Source organism: Delphinus delphis, chromosome 20 (assembly GCF_949987515.2).
Source record: "Delphinus delphis chromosome 20, mDelDel1.2, whole genome shotgun sequence".
Taxonomy (NCBI): domain Eukaryota; kingdom Metazoa; phylum Chordata; class Mammalia; order Artiodactyla; family Delphinidae; genus Delphinus; species Delphinus delphis.
The window spans coordinates 2,587,793-2,611,524 of record NC_082702.1 but is presented as its reverse complement, the minus strand read 5'-3'; the positions used below and the strand labels follow the sequence as shown (position 1 = coordinate 2,611,524).

The window sequence follows — 23,732 nt, the reverse complement described above, 5'->3', positions numbered from 1 at the left end:
CTTTCTTGCCTTCCTTAGAAACGATCCCTGCTGTGATTCCTAGTGGCCCTGCTCCATCTCGGCTCAACCTTCATGAGTCCTCCATCTCCCAGGTAGTCAGTCTCAACTCCCTGTTCCCTGGACTGCCGATTTGGAGGGTAATGAGTTGGGTCCTTTGAGGAATAGTGCCTATCTGCCCTGAGGCATGGCAGGAAGGTGTCTCTGAGAAGATGGGCCCAGAGTGTAGCTGAGTGAGCATCTGCAGGGGCCTCCCCCACAACTTCTCTTCAGCCTTTATCAACTCTTTCCCGCTGTTTCTGTAATAAAGTGTACACTTGTTGAAATTGCTGAGTGCCTGGTTCTTCCACTGAGACTTTGCATGTGGGGTGGCAGGTGTGCGAAGAGTCCTATCTATCACGTAATTCTGGCAGCAACCCTATAAGGAGGTTCTATTATGCTGCCTGCTTTGTAAGTGGAGAATACAGAAGACTTGAGTCCAGATCCCAGCTCCACCCCTTACTGGATTGCCATTCTGGGGAAATTATTGTTCCTCAGTGCCGTGTTTTACTATCTATAAAGTGGGGATATTAAGAGTGTATAAGACTTCTAATCATCACAATCAGGACCAGTCGTTTGGTTCATCAAAAAGTTGGTTAAAAGGGGCAATGAAAAATACTTTAAAATCTGTAATTGTCCACATATTTGCCAATGCTTTGATATAGGACCAGAGGTTGGTTTTGCTTTGTTTTTAGTTTGGGTATATGGACCTACAACTTCCAGTTTGTCCTTAAGTGGGGAGCAAAAACTCTTATACAGCAATTTGGGCATAGGGGGAGGCCAGGGATGCTGCTCTACACGCTAGAGTGCACAGGACGGCCCCCAGACCCAAATGTCAATAACGCTGAGGCTGAAAAACATGGGTTCACTTTCTGCGTCTCCCCGCTCAAAACGTCCATCCCCTTCTTTGTTCCCTGCTGTCTCCATGGCAACGGGCACTTATCGGGCATTTAATAACGACCCGCTGGATGAATAAATGAAGGCCCAGGGTGGGCAGGGGGAGGCGGGCGTGCTCCTGAGACTCACTAGTGGCCCATTTGTCATGGAGACAGGCCTGAAATGGAAAGTCTGGGTTTCCAACCAAATTGGGAGCAAAAAAATAATAAACAAAAACGAGCGAGTGAATCCAGCGAAGTCTCTTAGCACTTACTAGAAAGCAGGTACGATCATTTACCAGTGATTATTTCGATAATAAAGCTTCCCCGACCCCAAGCGGATAGCTCACAAGCGGCCCCGCCCTCACCGGGCTCCTCCCAGGACCCGCCCCATCACCGCCCTCCCCAGGCGCACGAGCTCAACGCCTCATCACAGGGCCCGGCGCGTGACGTCACCGCGCAAGGGGCGGGGAGCGAGCGTGCGGTGTTACCATGGTTACCGCGATAGGCTCAGAAACTTCCACAAGTGATGGTCGAGCCCCCCACAGCTGACCCCGAGGCCAGCGAACGGGCCAGGCCACCTAGCAGGAAGGACCTGGCAAGCAGGGCCAGGGATAGAAAACGGGAACGCTGGGTCAGGGACATTTCTCATTCCCATCGGCGGCCCGATTGCTCGGCGGCCACTTCCGGATCCGGGTGCTATTTTTCCCCAGAAAATAACAGTTTGAGAACCATTTACAAGCGTTCTCTATCCACGAAGTCATCCTTGAATACAGCCATTGTTATCACAGTCTCCTTTTTACGAACAAGTGTGCCTCCCGTTTCTCTGCCCCTTTGAGACTACAATATCCAGAAGTCTCCGGGACTCTCTTCCCCAGGCCCTCAGTCCGAAGGTTGCCTTGGAGACAGCGAGACGCCGAAAGCCAGAAAAATGAGGCGGGGCCAGGTTGGAAGAGGGATCCTGATTGGCGGAGCGACCACGTCACCAGCTTTGAAGGACAGGTCAGGGGTGCGCGTGCGTACTGCGTTGGCCCCACGCGCATTCTCGGTTAGTGGAGGTCGGGGGTCCGCAAACCTCCGGCTGCTGGGTGGGGTCGTAGGTCGCGTTGGGGCACGGCCATATTTGCGCACGCGAGGCGCTCCGGGCTGCGTTCCCGGGGCCAGAACTGCGGGCTCCGTAGAAGTGCCCCGGGGAGGTGAGTGAGATCCCCGGATACCCTACCCGGGTTTCCCACTGGGATTCCCAGTCTCCGTGGTAACAGCCACTCCTAGCTCGCATGTGACGTCATAGCTCCCCCTGGGAGGAGAAGGAGCAAATTTGAAGGGGATGCGTGTTCTGAGCCTCGCCCGCTCCCTCCTCTGGGCTGATATAAGGCATCCTGGTTAGGAGTTTGCACCACACCCACAGCTCTTAAGAATGTTTTCTAACAAGAGTTCAGTAGTCATTGATGATTGTTTTAGAATTATTTTTTAATGATGATAAATGCAAAATGGCTGGCACAAAATCGCTTTCGAAAAATGATAGACATTACAGGTTTAATAGAATTCGTATCAGCTCATGCCAGCTATCACGTATCAAATACTCATCGTGTGCCAAAGCGTTATAAAACGCTTCTATTACTCAACCTTCACTGCAATCCCATGAATGTAGTTCCTCTCAAAAATCCGCAATTCACCAAGAAGAAAGTCAAGCCTGAAGCAGGCTGCCTCACTTGAACAGGGACACAGAGCAAGTAACTAGACCCAGCACACCTCCTTAATGTCAAAAGATCTGCCCTTAGCCACGCGTTTTGCCATCTCTGATATAGCGATTTCATAGCAATATCCAAGGGTGGTTTATAATAAGAAACATATATTTGGTCTTTGTTCCCATTCTTTAGGGCATAGAGCTCCTAAAACCCTTGGAATTTCATAAGTAATGAGAGTTGATAAAGGTGCTTTTGATACGTTAGTGAGATGGCTTTTGGCAAGCACGTAGGGACTCTGGACTGGTTGCCAGGGGCGCCAGCCTAGCGACTGGCGATTGTCAGCGGTCAGGGATTTAATCAAGCATGGCGAGGTAATGAAGCCTTTATAAAAGCCCAGGAGGGTGGGGTTCTGAGAGCTTCCAGGTGGGTGGACACATGGAGATTTGGGAGAGCGGAGCACCGCAGAGGGCATGGAAGCCCCAAGCCCTTTCTTCACACCTTGCCCTATACATCTGGTCCATCTGGCTATTCCTGAGTTACATTATTTTATCATAAACTGGTCATGTGGTGGGAGTTCCCTGGTGGTCAAGTGGTCAGGACTCCACGCTTCCACTGCAGGGGGCCCAGGTTCAATCCCTGGTCGGGGAACTAAGATCCTGTATGCCATGTGGTGCGTCCAAAAATAAATAAATAAAATAAGATAAAATAAAAAATTGGTCATCTGGTAAGTAAGATGTTTCTCTGAGTTCTGTGAGCCACTCTCACCAGTTAATTGAGCCCAAGGAGGGGGTCGTTGTAGCCTCAAATCCATAGCCAGTGGGTCAGAAGCACAGGTGACAACCTGGATATGTGTTTGGTGTCTGACATGGAGGGGACAGGGCAGTCTTGTGGGACTGAGCCCTTAACCTGTGGGATCTGAAGCTGTCTCTGGGTAGATATTGTTAGAATTGAGTTGAATTGTTGGACGCCCAGCTGGTGTCAGAGAATTGCTTGGTGTTGTGTAAAAAAAACACGCGTTGTAATTGGTGTCAGAATTGGAACATGTAACCCTTTTCTGGATTCCTCGGTCCTCTGTGCCCCTAGGAAAGGCCCCCCCTTTCTTTTTTTTTTTTTTTTTTTTTGTGGTACGCGGTCCTCTCACTGTTGTGGCATCTCTTGTTGCGGACCACAGGCTCCGGACGCGCAGGCTCAGCGGCCATGGCTCACAGGCTCAGCGGCCATGGCTCACGAGACCAGCCGCTCTGCGACATGTGGGATCTTCCCGAACCGGGGCACGAACCCGTGTCCTCTGCATCGGCAGGCGGACTCTCAACCACTGCGCCACCAGTGAAGCCCCCCCCCCACCTTTCTTTTTGACTCTGAGCAAGACCAGGACAGCCCACGCACCTCCGAGTGATCCTCCGAGCCTTGGGGGAGTCTGGTGGTGATACAGGGCCTGCCTCACCTGCCTTCCCAATGCCTTTCCACGCCTGCATCATGGTGCCCACCCCACAGGGCAGGGGAAGTCTCAGATGCATCTACCTCATGTAGATGAGAGCCAGTCTGAGTACGAGCTCATTACTATTTCATGAAAATTAAAATCTAAAAAGTCCTCAGGCTGGGAATTCCCCGGCAGTCCAGTGGTTAGGACTCAGCGCTTTCAATGCCGAGGGCGAGGGTTCCATCCCTGGTCGGGGATCTAAGATCCTGCAAGCCGTGTAGCACGGCCAAAAAAAAAAAAAGTACTCAGGCTAATGGTTCTCAAATTGCGGGTCCCCTGACTAGCAACACTTGCACTTTCTGGGAGATTGTTAGAAACGCAAATTCCTTGGGGCCCACTCCAGACCAGAAACACAGGGAGTGTGGCCAGCACGCCGTGTTTTAACTGGCCTTCAGGTGGTTCTGATGTGCGATGTGCTCGAGTTTGAAAATGATGTGGAGAAGGGATAAACTTAGGGGGATTAGGAAACCGGGCTGATACGGTCATCCTGTGTTGGGGGTGGTGGGAGGAGGGAAACACTCCAAGACTTTTCTTTGTGGCTTCTTGTTATCGAATCACTCCTGCTGCTTGCCGCCTGCCCAATCAATACTCACAAATGTCGGTGGAATGGAAAGCTGCCTTTTATCAGGATGCCAGCAGTCTGGGGAGATGGTGGACTCAGCATCTCCCCAAAACCACCTCTAAAGATTCTGCTCTGTCATGAAAACTTTTAAAGGGAAACAGGGAGGTCATCTCGGTTAATCACTGAGATGGGGGGTCAGAGTCATCACCATCCTCCACTGTGTGCAGGCTGTGTGCAGTCTTGTTGACTTCTTGTGATTTTTCTCTAGATGCTATCTTGTTCACACAGTTTGTTTGAAGGATTACTGAAGGGGAAGCTAGGGAAGAGATCTGGTCTGGTCATCAGTTAATTACTTATTCTTCATTTCTACATCTTTTTTTTTTTTTTTTTTTTTTGCGGTACGCGGGCCTCTCACTGTTGTGGCCTCTCCCGTTGTGAAGCACAGGCTCCGGACGCGCAGGCTCAGCGGCCATGGCTCACGGGCCCAGCCGCTCCGCAGCATGTGGGATCTTCCCGGACCGGGGCACGAACCCGTGTCCCCTGCATCGGCAGGCAGACTCCCAACCACTGTGCCACCAGGGAAGCCCCTCTACATCTTTGATCTACGGAAAAACCAACAGGTTAGGCAAGGTATTGTGTGATCAAAAGATTTGAAAGGTGTGTTAGGGCCGGAGATAAGTAGAGCATGGGGGCACCTGGTTTAAGATTAGTGACAAGACAAAGGGATGCCTTCTGAAGAGAGCTCTTTCCTGCAAAGAGCTTTTTCCCGCCCAAAGCTGCTTATATTCTGACCACTTGAAGGGTCAGTTAAGGAGCGCTAGGCTCCTTACAGACACTTGAGAAAGTTAAGATTCTTACTCAGTACTTTAAGGGTCATAGAAACCTGATAACCGCTAAATTATGGCAAGGTCTGGTCCTTCGTAGTTGCAAAGCTTCACAGCAACCTATAGCATTTACTTAATCTCTTGCCCCTTGGAATCACCATGGCGGGGCCCCATCGCAGACACTGGGCTTCACTTGGCTCCAGGTGGTGCTGGGATGGTTTTTTTTTAAAGAAATTGTAATTATGTCATAGGATGGACGCATTAGCTAATGCTATGGTGGTAATCATTGCGATATATAAATATATCAAATCAACACATTTTATATCTTAAACTTACACAGTGTTATATGTCTGTTATAGCTCAATGAAGCTGGGGCCAAAAAAAAAAAAAAAAAACTCCCCAGGAGGCGCAGCCCAGGTTGAGAGCCTGGCATTTTAGTCCAGAAGCACGTCCGCATTCGTTCCTGCCGCTCAAGAGTGCCTGCCCTGCCACGAGGCTGTCAGCTGCACCTTGCAGACACCTTTGGGATGGGGTGGTGTTGGCAGGGGTCGGGAAGACAAATGAATAGGTAACCATAAGAATGTGAAAAGTGCTATGAGGAGGAAAAGTACAGGCTCCCAGGGGATCATGAGCAAGTAAGTACTTCCTTCACCCGAGCTGGGGGAGGGGAGGCGGGGCAGGGGGTACCCCAGGGACAATTTCTGGGAAGAAGCTCAGGGAAATGTAAAGGAGGAGAGATGAGGTGAAGGCGGGTGAGGAGGGTACACCACTTATGCCACGTCCCATGGCCCAGAACACCGGCTGCAAGGGAGGCCAAGAAGTGTAGCCTTGATCAGGCTGCCCTCGGACCAGCTGAAAGTCAGGGTTCCACCCCGGAGCTGGAAAGACCCTGACTACGAAGCAGAAGTTCTGCCAACAACGTGACACACCATCTCATGGAATCCTTGCTGCAACGCCTGTCTTATAAATGGAGACACTGAGTCACAGCCTCTGTCTCTGAGCCTCCGCTGCCACGTAGGAAGCATGACTCCCTCTGTGTACGCGTGAGGATTGATTTAAGAAACACGTGAGGCTGCTGGTACATAGTAGGGCCTCTGGTAGGTGTGAGATGCTCTTCTGAGAGACCCTGGCCCGTGGGAATGACTCGCGCGCCACCTGGTGGTTGAACAGCACGCAGCCGTGGTGCCACCTGGTGGCCGCATCCCGCAATTGCTCCACGGAACTAGGGGTGCTGCTTCTACCGGGGATCTCAATCTCGGCTCCCTCGGGGGAGCCAGGCGAATGGGGCAAGTGAGGGAAGCTGTCTGGCTGTGAGACGCAGGGAGCGATGGGAATTGTTGCATGCTGCGAAGCCATCCCAAATCTCCAGCAAAGCGTCGCCACGTGGAATGCAGACCTAGAATTAATTCTCTTAAATTGTGATACCCCCCGCAAGAAATTCCAATGCATGTGGAGAGCATCTCCATTTTCAGAAATGGGAACTAATCAAAATTTTTTTGCTAACACTATATTGGCCAAACACACGTGGAGGCTGGCTATAGCCCGTGGCTCACCACTTTGTGATGTCTTATAATATGGTCTTATGGTATTTTCAAAATAAATCTTCCCTCACCTTCTTTTTGGGGGACTGTGATGGTTAATTTTATGTGCCAACCTGACTGGCTCACAGGGTTCCCAGATGTTTATTTCTGGGTGTGTCTGTGAGGATGTTTCTGGAAGAGTTAGTGTCTGAATCGGTAGACTGAGTGAAGCAGATGGTCCTCCCCAATGGGTAGGGGTCACTCTCTCTGCCTGACTATTGAGCTGGGACATTGGTCTTCTCTTGCCCTTGGACTGGAACCACTGGCATTCCTGGTTCTCCCCGATTGTGGGACTTCTCTGCCAATCGTGAACCAATTATTATAAGACAATTTTTCATAATAAATATACAGTATATATCTGTATCGATATATCTCCTATTGGTTCTGTTTCTCTGGAGAACCTTGACTAATACAGTGACTTTTTATTAAGTGTCTCTTACGTGCTTATGCTTTACCTGCATTATTCTCATGTCATTGTCCCTGAAACTTAAAGGGTAGTTTCTTATTATTTCAATTTTAAAATCATTAATAATAGTACTGGCTAACTTTTGTCAAGTTCTAGTCTCCTGCTAGATATTTTGCTAAATGCAGTATGCAAATGACTTCCGTGGGTTTCTACACCAAGCCTTTGAAGTGGATTCTGCTGTCATCTTCATTTTGCATATGAGGAGACAGGCACAGAGAAGCTGAGTGCCCTCCCCAAGGTCACACAGCTTTTTTTTTCTAATTTTTTGAAGTAAAGTTGATTTATAATGTGTTAATTTCTGCTGTATATCAGAGTGACTCAGTTATATACATATATATATATATTCTTTTTCAAATTCTTTTCCATTATGGTTTATCACAGGATATTGAATATAGTTTCCTGTGCTATATAGTAGGACCTTGTTGTTTATCCATACTATATAAACTAGTTGGCCTCTGCTAATCCCAAATTCCCAATGCCTCCCCCTCCACCTCCCTCCCCTTGGCAACCACCAGTCTGTTCTCTCCAAGTCTGTTTCTTTTTCGTAGGTATGTTGATTTGTGTTGTATTTTAGATTCCGCATGTAAGTGATATCATGTGATATTTGTCTTTCTCTGTCTGACTTACTTCACTTAGTATGACCATCTCCAGGTCCATCCATGTTGCTGCAAATGGCATTATTTCATTCCTTTTTATGGCTGAGTAATAGTCCATTGTATATATGTACAACATCTTCTTTATCCATCCATCTGTCGATGGACATTTAGGTTGCTTCCATGTCTTGGCTATTGTAAATAGAGCTGCAATTGAACACTGGGGTGCAAGTATCCATTCGGATTATGGTTTTCTCTGGATATATGCCCAGGACTGGGATTGCTGGATCATATGGTAGTTCTATTTTTACTTTTGTGAGGAACTTCCATACTGTTTTCCATAGTGGCTGCACCAATTTACATTCCCATCAACAGTGTAAGAGGGTTCCCTTTTCTCCACACCCTCTCCAGCATTTGTTATTTGTAGACTTTTTGATGATGGCCATTCTGACTGGTGTGAGGTGGTAGCTCATTGTAGTTTTGATTTGCATTTCTCTAATAATTAGTGATGTTGAGCATCTTTTCATGTGCCTGTTGGCCATCTGTATGTCTTCTTTGGAGAAATGTCTATTTAGGTCTCTGCCCATTTTTTTATTGAGTTGTTTGGGGTTTTTTTTGTTATTGAGTTGTATGAGCTGTTTGTATATTTTGGAGTTTAAACCCTTGTCAGTCTCATCGTTTGCAAATATTTTCTCCCAGGTGGTAGGTTGTCTTGGTTACACAGCTTTGGATGGTCTTTTGTTGCCTGGTTCACTGTCAGCCATAGTTACCACACTTCACTCATTGATCCTGTGTGTCTAACACCTCCAAACATTTGAGTTTTCCACCTCATATATAGGCTTTAAAAATTGACATGCCGGGGGCTTCCCTGGTGGCACAGTGGTTGAGAGTACGCCTGCCGATGCAGGGGCCGCGGGTTTGTGTCCCAGTGCGGGAAGATCCCACATGACATGGCGTGGCTGGGCCTGTGAGCCATAGCCGCTGAGCCTGCGCGTCCGGAGCCTGTGCTCCGCAGTGGGAAGGGCCACAACAGTGAGAGGCCCGCGTACCGCCAAAAAAAAAAAAAAATTGACACGCGGTCATACAATATTTTTGAATTTGAGGCCTGAGGGGGACCATGAATAAGACTAGACCAATCCCCTAATTTGCCAGATAAAGAAACTGAATCCCATAATAGTTATTCAGGCAAAATCACATAGCTGGTTGTTTCAAAAAAAAGATGTAAAATACTGGAAGAAAATATAAAAAGTATGTATGGAATCTAGATGAGCTTGAAAAAGTATATCCATACACCTGGATATCGGTGGCAAGTACCGGGAAGGAGGGTGCATCAAGGCAAACCCAGCCTGGGGGGCAACAGATGTGGGGTCGACTTGGCAGGGTGAGGAGGCAGACAGGGCTGAATGTGGGTGTGTTGGGGGCCTCCAAGCCCACCCCCGGGTTGGATGATTCCCTAGGAAGCCTCACAGGTCTCAGCGTAGAGTTGTACTCCTAGCTATGGTTCATTGCAGCTAAGGATACATGACAAAATCAGCAGAGGTAAAGGCACATGGGGTGGGATCTGCAGAAAACCAGGCCCAAGCTTTCAAGTCCTGTCCTTGTCAGTCACACTGATCACACTTATATATATATATATATATATATATATATATTAATTTATTTGGCTGGACCGGGTCTTCTTTTTTTTTTTAACATCTTTATTGGAGTATAATTGTTTTACAGTGTTGTGTTACTTTCTGCTGTATGACAAAGTGAATCAGCTATATGTATACATATATCCCCATATCCCCTCCCTCTTGTGTCTCCTTCCCACCCTCCCTATCCCGCCCCTGGGCTATGTGGCTGCTTCCCGCTAGCCATCTATTTTACCTTTGGTAGTGTATATATGTCCATACCACCCTCTCACTTTGTCCCACCTTACCCTTCCCCCTCCCCGTGTCCTCAAGTCCATTCTCTACGTCTGCGTCTTTATTCCTCGGACCGGGTCTTAGTTGCGGCATGTAGGATCTTCTTTGTGGCATGCATGTGGGATCTAGTTCTCTGACCAGGATCGAACCCGGGCCCCCTGTATTGGGAGCTCGGAGTCTTAGCCACTGGACCACCCAGGAAGTCCCTACGCTGATCACAGTGAATTCCTCCAGTGATGTGACAACACCTGTGATGAAATCCAATTCATATTTTATGTCAAGACAAGAAAATTTAAATGTAAGAATTTTCTCTGCCTGTTTGGGCCTCCTCCCTCCCCTTCAATGTGTATTGTGCACCTGCCTTAACCAGACCTCCTCAGGAGATAAACTTCTTTCTTAATCTTGTGAGGGGCGACAATGACCCATGACCCACTGTTACCCAAAAACTGGATACCCCTCTTGGTGGGCATCGAACCAAAAGACACGACCAAGCCAAAGATTGGGATTAAGAAGGATGTATTACGGGCTTCCCAGGTGGCGCAGTGGTTGAGAGTCCGCCTGCCGATGCAGGGGACACGGGTTCTTGCCCCGGTCTGGGAGGATCCCACATGCCGCAGAGCGGCTGGGCCCGTGAGCCATGGCCGCTGAGCCTGTGCGTCTGGAGCCTGTGCTCCACAACGGGAGAGGCCACAACAGTGAGAGGCCCGTGTACAGCAAAAAAAAAAAAGAAAGATGTTGTACATATATACAGTGGAATATTACTCAGCCAAAAAAAGAATGAAATCATACCATTTGCAGCAACATGGATGGAACTAGAGATGATCATACTAAGTGAAGTTAAGTCAGACAAAGACAGACGTTATATGATATCACTTATATGTGGGATCTTAAAAAATGACACTAATGAAATGAACTTACTTAGAAAACAGAAATAGACTCACAGACATAGAAAACCAACTTATGGTTACCAAAGGGGTGGGGGTGGGGGAGATAAATTAGGAGTTTGGGATTAACAGTTACCCACTACTATATATAAAATAAGTAAACAACAAGTATAGCACAGGGAACGATACTCAATATTTTGTAATAACCTATAAGGGAAAAGAAGCTGAAAAATTAGATATACATGTATGTATAACTGAATCACTTTGCTATACACTTGAAACTAACACAGCATTGTAAATTAACTATACTTCAATTAAAAAAATAAATTAAAAAAAATGTGATTCAGTGAAGTGAGCATATTAGAAAAGCTTGTTCCAAGCTATGGTGGCACACACCAGACAATCTCCCTGCTGCTGCTCCAGAGAATACTCGGTCCTTAATTAAATAAACCCTGGCTGCACCCCCAACCCCTAGGTACCCAACATTGATATGACCATATGGGAGGTGTCTCAACTGTAAATCAGCATCTGTATTTCAGAAGAAATGTAGGATTGGAACACATGTTTGAAATCCCACTGGGTCTTTCTAATCGTGAAATCATTTAGGGCATGTCTTTCCCACTTAATAGATCCACAGACCTCTGAGGCATAATCTCAGGACCCCTAAAGGAGGACCCTAACATTGAGTGACCCTGTGCTGTAAATATGCATCTTCACTCATCTTAGATTATAGTTTAAAACGTGACACCGAAGGTATTATCAAAACTGTGTGAAACTGAACTTATTTACAAAACAGAAATACGCTCTCAGACATAGAAAACAAACTTGTGGTTACCAAAGGGGAAAGGGGAGGATGAAATAGGAATTTGGTATTAACAGATACACACGACTGTATGTAAAACAGATAAACAATAAGGCCCTACTGTATAGCACAGGGAACTATACTCAATATCTTGTAATAACCTATAATGGAAAAGAATCTGAAAACGTGTATATATATATATATATATATATATGTGTGTATATATATATATATATATATATATATATATATATATGAATCACTTTGCTGTGCAACCAAAAATGAATAAATACATAAAAGGAAGAAGAAAAAATGTATGAAACTCCCTCAAACAATCGTATGTGATGTGATAGTGGAAGTATGATCAAAATATTCTAACATCACAGTGTTTTCCATAATATTAATATTGTACTATGTTTCTATTTGTTTGCTTGTTTATTGTCAGGTATATTTATTTTACTGTGATCACCATGATTATGAAGACCAGGTTTATTTTGTAACTTTTTATTTTTTTTTTTTTTACCATTTTACACCAACCTACCAGAATGCTTAAAACAATATAGAGATTTAAGAAAATATTGGATGGTGGGCATGTAAATTGACGCAACCAGTATGGAAAACAGCATGGAGGTTTATCAAAAAATTAAAAATAGAACTACCATTAGATCCACCAATTCCACTTCTGGGTATTTATCTAAAGAAAACGAAAACACTAATTTGAAAAGATAGATGCACCTCCATGTTCAATGCAGCCTTATTTATGATTACCAAGATGTGGAAGCAACATAAGTATCCACTGATGGATGAATGGATAAAGAAGTTGTGAGATATATATATATATATATATATATATATACACACATACATACAGTTGACCTTTGAACAACATGAGTTTGAACTGTGAGTTTCATTTATACAAAGTTTTTTTCAATAAATATAGTACTGTATTTTCATTTTGTTGCTTTTTATTTTTTAATAAATTTATTTATTTTATTTATTTATTTTTGGCTGCGTTGGGTCTTCGTTGCTGTGCACAGACTTTCTCTAGTTGTGGTGGGCGGAGGCTACTCTTCATTGCGGTACGCGGGCTTCTCATTGTGGTGGGTTCTCTTGTTGCTGAGCATGGGCTCTAGGAGCATGGGCTTCAGTAGTTGTGACATGCAGGCTCAGTAGTTGTGGCTCGTGGGCTCTAGAGTGCAGGCTCAGTAGTTGTGGTGCACAGGCTTAGTTGCTCCACGGCACGTGTTATCTTCCCGGACCAGGGATCGAACCTGTGTCCCCTGCGCTGACAGGCAGATTCTCAACCACTGCACTACCAGGGAAGCCCCATTTTATTGCTTTTTAAATTAACTAAGTGTGGGGAAATGTTTCTGTTTGATTAGAGAGCACAATATGTGGAATCAAAAGAATTAGGGTTTGAGTCCTGATTCTATCCAAACTGTTTCCACTTCCTGCCCTTGGGTGAGTATCAGTTCCTTTGCTTTTGAAGCAGAGATAGCAGTACTTGGGTTTTCCACCGTGTAGGGGGTAGTACCCCCAACCCCTATGTTGTTCAAGGGTCAACTGCACAGTGGAATATTACTCAGCCATGAAAAAGAATGAAATCAAGCCATTTGTGACAACATGGATAGACCTTGAGGACATTCATGCTTAGTGAAATAAGTCAGATAGAGAAAGATAAATACCACTTGATCTCATTTATATGTGGAATCCAAAATTAAAAAAAAAAAGCTCATAGATACAGAGAACAGATTGGTAGTTGCCAGAGGTGGAGGGTGGGTGGTGGGCAAAATGGGTAAAGGAGGTCAAAAGGTACAACCTTCTAGTTATAAAATAAATAAATTATGGGGATGTGATGTACAACCTGGTGACACTAGTTAATAATGCTGCGCTGCATATTGGAAAGTTGCTGAAAGAGTAAATCTTAAGCATTCTCATCACCAGAGAAAAATAATTCTGTAACTATGTCTGGTGACCAGTGTTAACTAGACTTATTGTGGTCATCATTTGGAATCATTATGCTTTACCCCTGAAACGAACATAATGTTGTATGTCAATTATACCTAAGTAAAATAAAATAATAAAGAAAGAAAATATTGAATGAATGAAAGAATACATGAAACAGGAAAGCAAACAAACAAAAAATAGTCCAAGACCACACTCTGTAAAATGATTATGACTTTACGCCAGAAAATTCTGGTTTGAACCTCAGTTCTCCAGATTTTGTCTATGAACAAATAGTGCAATGTCGTTGAAGCTCCATTTTTGTGTGCTTAAACCAGCAGGATTTATTCATCTGTGCTAAGGGCTGGGAGGAATGTGATGATTAAGATGACCTCAAGCCACATCCGAAAGGAATGTGTAGATCATTTGAAAAAAGACCAATAACAGACAAAATTTGTTAGTTTCCGTAGCGACCACATTTTTTACTGACAGCCTAGCTTAGATCAGAGCCTAAAGCATACTCAATGAATTATATCTATTTTAAGAAATATAATAAGTAGATTAAGAATCCGCTTATTGTTGTTTATCTATTTTATATATAGTAGTTTGTCTTTGCTAATCCCATACCCCTAATTTATCCCTCCCCGCCTTCCTCTTTGGTAACCGTTTGTTTTCTATGTCTGTGAGTCTGTTTCTGTTCTGTAAATAAGAACAGAAGAGAAACATTTGTGTGTTTGTGTCATATTTTAGATTTGACATTTGATTTTAAACATTTGTGTCAATTGTGTCATATTTTAGATTCCACATATAAGTGATACCCAGCTCAGATTATGACCGCAGTGGAGTAAAGCAATGATCCGAATTGGAAATGACCTGATATAACACTTGATCCAGCATGTCCTAGCCCAGGTTTACTGACATAAAACTAGTTCCTTTTTTTTTAAAAAGTTTGTTTTGAGAACCCTGAAAGTTTGTTTCCTCTTGAGGTTTCACCATCTACAGCAGCATGAGTTTATTCATGCCATCATTTTGAATATTATAAACGAACCCTTATATACAGTTGGCCATTCACATCTGTCTGATTAGTACCTGGGAAATACTGATATCGTAGAAATTCCTAGGAAAAGATAGTGAGGCCTGGAACATGAAATTCCAGGAATAGCAGTGAATAGGGCAGAATCCCAATAAAAGTCAGACTTCTTCAAAATGTAATAACATCATCTGCCTCTCAAAACTTTAAAGACCATCATTCCATGTATCATAAGGTTCTTAAGGGCAGAAACAATCCATATATTATACACTGCTCCTTCTATAGAATCTAACTAAATGTCTGGCACATTGTGGGTTCTAAATATATTTTGTTAAATAAATGAATTAAAGACTAAATTGTAGCCAGACACTTTAATGGGCGTTGGCATTTTCTCCATGTGTGAAAAGTGTGGAGCAAGGGAAATGGATACATTTATTCTCATTTTCTCTTTTTTTACAATTTAAGTGTATTTATGTAATGAGAAATCCCAGAGATGTTATTACTTCCGGTTATCATTTCTGGAAAATGGTAAAGATTATCAGAGAGCCGGAATCATTTGAAGAATATTCGGAACGGTTCCTTCAAGGAAATGGTGAGTTTGACTCAAAATGTGGACTCCAGGTGGAATGGGGAAGTTTCTGCGTCTCATCCCCAGGTCTTACTGTCCCATGATTTAAACAACCACATTGTAATCGAAACCTAGATGTCGCTAAATCTGTAGTCCCTCCTGTTAACAACAGAAATCTTAGCCAATGTGCTTTGTGTTCTCCCCAATTTTTTCTAAATATAATAAACATATAAAAAGATAATTCACCACACTCAAAATAAGAGAAGTATGAATTCAAACTACAATGATATACAGTTTCTCATCTGTCATAGTGGAAAGTGTATGCCTTTCCTCTCCTTGCTGTAACAAATTACCACAAATTTAATGCTTTAAAACAACAGAAAATTGGGAATTCCCTGGTGGTCCAGTGGTTAGGACTTTCACTGCTGAGGGCCCGGGTTCAATCCCTGGTCAGGGAACTAGGATCCCACAAGCCACCTGACGTGGCCTAAACTAAACTAAATAAATAAAACAAAAAAGTATCTTACATTCTGGAGTTCAGAAATCCAAAATATGCCGTATGGGCTAAAATTAATGTGCGGGTGTGGTTACATTCTGTTCTTGAGGCTCAAGGAGAGAATTCACTTCTCGCCTTTTCCAGCTTTTAGAGGCTGCCCACATTTCTTGGCACGTGGACCACATCCTTCCACACTCTGCTGTCATCACATCTCCTTCTCTGGTTCTGACATTCTTTCCGCTCTCACATAAGGACCTGTGATTACGTTGTTTCTACCTGGATAATCCAAGATAATCTCTCCCTTTGAAGATCCTGAATTTAATTGCATCTTCAAAGTCCATTTTGTCATGAAAAGTAACGTATGCAGAGACTTGGGGATCAGGCTGTGGACACTTTTGTGTGGCTATCATTCTGCTGTAGCACAGCTAGCATTCAAAACATTTGACCCATGCTGTGGCGGTGAGACTCTGGGTAGACCAACACGCTCATATGTTGCTGGTGGCATGGATAACAGTACTAACCCATGTAGGGTCATCTTGCAAATTCTAACATTCTAGCATTTACACATTCATGTTTAACTCCCCTTTCTCCAGTGGAAAAAAATACACTAGCAAAAATACAAAAAAAAAAAAGTTGCGGTGGGGAGAAGCAGAAGATGGATTTACTAGACTATTCAAATTATCCTTACTTGTAATAGCAAAAAATAAAGTTGCCACCAAATATATAATGAAATGCTACTCAACTTAAAAAAAAAGGAATGTTGCCATTCTATTACAGAGTGACCTCTAGAATCCACTGCTAACTATTTTAAAAATTGAGATGTGGAGAAAAGTTTGTAGCGTAGGCTACCAATGAACAACGACGGAGGACAAGTACAGGAAAGGGCATGAGGAGAGAAGAGTTTGGTAAAATTTGGAGAGTTGGGTGCGATAAGAAAGAAGCAACTAAATGAGGTGGATGGACCTAGAGTCTGTCATACAGAGTGAAGTAAGTCAGAAAGAGAAAAACAAATACTGTATGCTAACACATATATATGGAAACAAAAAAAAAAAAAAGGTTCTGAAGAACCTAGGGGCAGGACAGGAATAAAGACTCAGACATAGAAAATGGACTTGAGGACACAGGGAGAGGGAAGGGTAAGCTGGGACGAAGTGAGAGAGTGGCATGGACATATATACACTACCAAATGTAAAATAGCTAGCTAGTGGGAAGCAGCCACATAGCACAGGGAAATCAGCTCGATGCTTTGTGACCACCTAGAAGGGTGGGCTAGGGAGGGTGGGAGGGAGGCTCAAGACGGAAGGGTTATGGAGATGTATGTATACATATAGCTGATTCAATTTGTTGTACATCAGAAACTAATGCAACATTGTAAAGCAATTATACTCCAATAAAGATATATATAAAAGAAGCAACTAATATCTGCCTGGTCACCATCAGAGACAACCTTAAATATTGTATTAAAGAGCTTGGTTTTTTTTTTTTTTTTTGGCTGCTCTACATAGCTTGTGGGATCTTAGTTCCCCGACCAGGGATCGACCCTGCGCTCACAGCAGTGAAAGTGTGGAGACTTAACCACTGGACCGCCAGGGAATTCCCAAGAGCTTGGAATTTAACTTATGCAATATTTTGATTAAAAAATATTATTTCTGAAGAAAACTCTAAAATTTTGGATCTGGATTTCCATCAAAGATATTTTTAAAGGGCTTTAATGCCAAAAAAATTTAAACACCTGTTTCGGTTGTGTCAGCTTGTCCAGTGCTCTGGAATCCTATTTGATTCCCTTGTAGAGCCACAGAGGAAACATACTTTTAACTACTACAATTTTTCCTATCACAAACATGCTCCTCCTGGCCACAATCTTGGACGTTCCTGGATGAAATGCCCTCCTTTAAGAGGTCCCAGTGGGGACTTCCCTGGTGGTCCAGTGGTTAAGACTCTGTGCTTCCACTGCAGTGGGTATGGGTTCGATCCTTGGTTGGGGAACTAAGATCCCACAAGCTGCACGGCCAAAAAAAACAAAAAACAAAAAACAAAAAACAAACAAACAAAAAAACCGTTCCCAGTGTCCGTGTGCAGACAGTGAATGTTCAACATTTTACTAGCTGTTTTTTCAGCAGAAGGAGGACCTAACTTCTAGGAGCCTCAATTTCCCTATTGGATTTGGGAGTGTAATAATTGAGACTGTGCTGAAACCTGCTCCACACTTGTAAGAAAAAATTAGGTGTCTTTATTGCAAGGTAGAGAAAAATCTTGCCTTTTGTTTTTTTAACTTCTTGGAGTTTATCATCTAATTATGTCAAACACAACTATCTCTCCTATTTAATTATACCAAACCCTTAGTTGCAAACAACCTTAAACATAAAAAACAGATCAAGCAATTATAATTAAACATTTATTTATTTATTTATTTGGCTGCGCCGGGTCTTAGTTGTGGCATGCGGGTTCTTTTTATTTGCGGCATTGGAAATCTTAGTTGCGGCATGTGGGATCTAGCTCCCTGACCAGGGATGGAACCCAGGTCCCCTCCATTGGGAGCATGGAGTCTTAGCCACTGGACCACCAGGGAAGTCCAAACAATTATAATTAAACAGGATAAATAATTCAAGCACGTCTCAGTGAATCCAACATAAAAATTCAACGAGCTATATTCCTGTAGGAATAGCTGGAACCATGGGATTAAACAGAAGATCTTATATCTCTGCACCTTTCTCCTTGAAATTTTCATCTTCTGAACAAAAAAAATGTGATACACACACACACACACACACACACACACACACACACGATGAAATACTACTCAGCCATAAAAAAGAATGAAATAATGCCATTTGCAGCAACATGGGTGGACCTAGAGATGATCATACTAAGTGAAGTAAGCCAGACAAAGACAAATACCATATGATATCACTTATATGTAGAATCTAAAATATGATACAAATGAACTTATTTACAAAACAAAAATAGACTCACAGACATAGAAAGCAAACTTATGGTTACCAAAGGGGAAAGTTGGGGGGATAAATTAGGAGTTTGGGATTAGCAGATACAACTACTATGTATAAAATAAATAAACAACAAGGTCCTACTGTATAGCACAGGGAATTATATTTAATATTTTGTAAAAAACCACAATGGAAAATAATATGAAAAAATTTTTTTCTTTTTTTGTCTCAACTTAGGTTTCTGCTAATTTGGTTCGCATGATATGAAAGAGAACTGACCATTCCTGAATTGGGGAACTTATATAGTATTGTGCAGTTATACAAGGAGAGACAGAAAGTTTGCTCTTTTTTTTTTCCTCTGGAAAGTTTACTCTTGATATGAAGACCAAAAATCTCAGGGGAAGAGACACAGGTTTGCATGTGTCTAATGCCTTATTCAACAATGTCTAAGTGACAGGATCATTTGACCTACGACTCCTCAAACGCACATTGTGAAAGGAAAAAAAAATTTTTTTTCCACATTATGTGCTGTTCCAAAGGTTTGGGATGGGTGAAGGACATACAAAAGACATGTGTTTCTGGTATAGGGGAAAGAAACTGTATTCATAGCAGAAAGAACAAAGACATGGACTCCAAATTAGAAGGAGTTTAAAATTAGCTCTTTCATTTGCTAACTGAATTCTCTTTACAGTTCAAAAATCTCATCACAGGTAGATGTGACACATTATTTTTTTTAACTTTTTATTTTATGTTGGAGTACAGTTGATTAACAATGTTGTGATAGTCTCAGGTGTACAGGAAAGTGATTCAGTTATACATACACATGTATCTATTCTTTTTCAAATTCTTTTTCCATTTAGGTTGTTGCATAATTTTGAGCAGCGTTCTCTGTGCTATACTGGGTCCTTGTTGGTTACCCATTTTAAATAGATGCCCATCTTAAACACTGGCTCCGGACGCACAGGCTCAGCGGCCATGGCTCACGGGCCCAGCCGCTTCGCGGCATGTGGGATCTTCCCGGATCGGGGCACGAACCCGTGTCCCCCGCATTGGCAAACGGATTCTCAACCACTGCACCACCAGGGAAGCCCTAAATGCCCATCTTAAATACTGCATTGTATATGGCACCACCTGGTGGCCATCCAGGCAGTAGAGGCAGAAATTCTATTTCTCACGTCAACGAAGAGGAAAGGACAAGGATTCCTCCCGCTTTGCTCACTTGCTCATCAGACACATAGGGTGTGCATCAAGCGGGCAGCATTCCCGGGGCGGTGGGGTCCACGAGGGTGAACCAGGTACTTCTCTCTCCGCTTCTCTTGCAGTGCTGTATGGATCGTGGTTTGACCATATTCACAACTGGCTGCAGATGAAAGGAAAAGAGAATTTCCTGGTGATATCGTATGAGGAGCTGCAACAGGTAACCATCATTTTCTCTAGCTCCATCTCATGGCTGTCTATCTTCCATCCATTCTTTCAATTTAATTTCATTAATTAATTTTTTAACATCTTTATTGGAGTATAATTGCTTTACAATAGTGTGTTAGTTTCTGCTGTATAACAAAGTGAACCAGCTATTCGTATACATATATCCCCATATCTCCTCCCTCTTGCGTCTCCCTCCCACCCTCCCTATTCCACCCCTCTAGGTGGACACAAAGCACCGAGCTGATCTCCCTGTGCTATGCGGCTGCTTCCCACTAGCTATCTATTTTACATTTGGTAGTGTATATAAGTCCATGCCACTCTCTCATCCATTCTTTAATATTTCTATTCTACCCTTTCAATCGGATCTAATCCCTGGGAGGAAATCAAGAGGGGTCATTTCTTCTTTGACCTCCTTAGGTTGTACACATTCTTTCTTCAATTTTCTCATTTATTTCTTTTTACAACATTTAATGCAGGCACTGACAAAGAGTTTAGTAACATACTGAGGGCTATCAGCGATTTCATGGCAAAAATCTGAAGCAATCTGGGAACCCAGGGGCAGTGTCCGGTGGGTATGGAAGGCAGATGGGGCTTGGCAGGGTCAGGATAGAGGCAAAAGTATTTACATATTCCCAGACCGACTGATAGGAATTGAATATGTCAGTATTCATAGGAAGCATTGGCTGACCTCCAGAGAAAGTGGCCGACGTAAATTTTTTTTTAATTAATTTCATTTTGGCTGCATTGGCTCTTCGTTGCTGCGTGTGGGCTTTCTCTCGTTGCGGTGAGCAGGGGCTACTCTGCATTGTGGTGCATGTGCGTCTCGTTGCAGTGGCTTCTCCTGTTGTAGAGCATGGGCTCTAGGCACGCAGGCTTCAGTAGCTGTGGCACATGGGCGCAGTAGTCGTGGCTCGCGGGCTCTAGAGCGCAGGCTCAGTAGCTGTGGCTCACAGGCTTAGTTGCTCCGCGGCATGTGGGATCTTCCCGGACCAGGGCTTGAACCTGTGTCCCCTGCATTGGCAGGCGGATTCTTAACCACTGCACCACCAGGGAAGCCCGTGGCCAACGTAACTTTAAATAGACTGTCTCAGGACTTCCCTGAGCCACAACTACTGAAGCCCATGAGCCTAGAGCCCGTTCTCCACAGTAAAGAGAGGCTACTGCAATGAGAAGCCTGCGCGCAGCAACGAAGACCCAATGCAGCCAAAAATAAATAAATAAATAAATAAATAAATAAATAAATAAATAAAAATAAAGTAAAAAATAAATAGACTGTCTCTTATAAACACTCCTCTGTCCCACACTTGGACTGCACATTTCCAGACGAGCATGACGAGCTCATCCTCTTCCTGCTTTCGCTTATTTTCTGTCTCCGCCTGGTCATCACTCTCTGCTGTCTCTGTTTGCTCTCTTTTTCCCGATTGTCATTTTCTTTCCACTCTCTGTGGTTCTCATCCTAGGACATACAAGCTAGTGTAGAGACGCTCAGCCACTTCTTGGGCAAGAAGCTAAGCCCAGAAGAACTGAATGCAGTCCTCAAGAATGCATCCTTCAAGACCGTGAGAGATAATACAATAGCAATTATTCCCGATCACCTGATATCTTTATGGATCAAAGCAAAGGTTTCATGAGAAAAGGTAAGAGAGCATTTTTTAAAACTGAAGTATATTTGATTTACAATATTATATTAGTTGCAGGTGCAGCATAGTGAGTCAGTATTTTTATAGATTATACTGCATTTAACATTATTACAAAACAATGGCTACATTCCCTGTTCTGTACAATATATCCTTGTTGCTTATTTATTTTATACATAGTAGTTTGTACCTCTTAATCCCCTACTCTTATCTTGCCCCTCCCCCCTTTCCTCTCTCCACTGGTAACCACTAGTTTGTTCTCTAAATCTGTGAGTCTGTTTCTGTTTTGTTACATCCATTCATTTGTATTATTTTTTAGATTCCACACATAAGTGATAAAATACAGTGTTTGTCTTTCTCTGTCTGACTTATGTCACTGAGCATAATACCTCCAAGTCCATCCATGTTGTTGCAAGTGGCAGAATTTCATTCTTTTTTTATGCCTGAGCATTTCTAATTTTAGGACCTGGAAGAAATGGACAGAGAATTCCTCTGCTTCTGTGGATAAACTAAGATATGGGGCGAGGAAAATATCTGAGTCTATAAAATCACAAAAGTGGCACCTGACTTGGAGAGTTTAAGGAATGATTTGGGATATTTATAAGGTCCTAAAGAAAACTTGTGAAGATGAAGCCCTGCCTATGAATAATGTATTTCCCTGTCCCCACTCATGTCCTCGGTGTTGGTTGTTGTGTAGAGCACCCTCACATTTTCTTGTTAGAGTTCCCGCTCACAACACTGGTGTGGTCCCTCGCCCCATGGAGTGACCCTCCCTTTACAAGTATTGACAATGGGAATATCTATTCCACCAAAAGGAGCTGGCAAATAGAAACCCTGGGGAAAGAAAAATGAGGGGAAAGACATGTGACTTAGCTCCAGGCCAAGCCTTCTGTTGAGACCCTATACTAGAGACCAAAGATGTTCACTACACAGAAGGAATGAGGGTGTTGATGGCAGGTAGTGGGTAGTTTCCATTTTCAACCTGCAGTGTACAAGAGTGGGGCTGGGGAGACCTCAAGGAAAAGATGACATGTGACTGTTTGCTTGGTTACCCAAGGGAAGAGCATTAGAGGTAGAAAAAACTGCAAGGTACAAAACACTGGGTAGTGCTGTTTGCGGTGATATTCAAGGGTGGAGAGTTAAAAATAAAAGGAAAGGGACTTCCCTGGCAGTCCAGTGGGTAAGACTTCGCCTTCCAATGCAGGGGGTGCAGGTTCGATCCCTGGCTGGAGATCTAAGATCCCACATGCCTCGTGGCCAAAAAACCAAAACGTAAAACAGAAGTAATATTGTAATAGACTCAATAAAGACTTTTAAAAAATGGTCCACATCTAAAAATAAAAAATAAAATAAAAAGAAAGAGAAGGCATGATTTGGGGGTAGCAATCAATCACAAGTACACCATGTCTACCTACACGACCCAGGGTAAGAGCAGCGTGGGAGAAAAGAACCTCCACTGTCCTAAAGAAATGTGTGGCTGGTTAAATGAGGTATACATGTAATATCCTAACACAATGCCTGGCATATGAGAAATTACTTCATGTAGGTTAGGTGTTATTACTGTTGTGGTTGCCTTTTGTGATTATTCAAACCTCACAATATAAACAGATTGCAAACTGGAGACTCAAATATACTACCAAAAACCAGTGGCCGTCGGACTCTGGACAAGAAACTTTTAACCACTCGGTAATATTGCCTTGCAATTTCCAGTTCAGTGTTCGTGACAGATTGGCAGTGGTGACAGACACAGAAGACGCTCAAGTGAAGTCTTGAGACCTTATTTATAAACCTGATCTGGACTTATTTTTTTGTATATTTGACAGGAATCATTGGGGACTGGAAAAGTCACTTTACAGTGGCCCAGAGTGAAGCCTTTGATAAAATATACCAGGAGAAGATGGCTGGGCTCACTCAAGACCTATTCCCATGGGAATAATGGCCTTATATTCCTGGATCAGATATAGATGCTGAGTTTCCTGATGTTCTTGTG

At 43.4% G+C, this 23,732-nt stretch overlaps 1 protein-coding gene across 1 annotated transcript; it reads left to right on the top strand.

Annotated features, from left to right (window-relative positions):
- The first annotated feature begins 1,440 nt into the window (after positions 1-1,440).
- Positions 1,441-23,732, top strand: LOC132416947 (sulfotransferase 2A1-like). Its single transcript, XM_060000579.1, is given in 7 exon segments — positions 1,441-1,607; positions 1,790-1,913; positions 15,137-15,263; positions 20,003-20,097; positions 21,566-21,677; positions 21,680-21,742; positions 23,566-23,732. Coding segments are annotated over 7 exon segments (801 nt in total). The 3' UTR covers positions 23,679-23,732.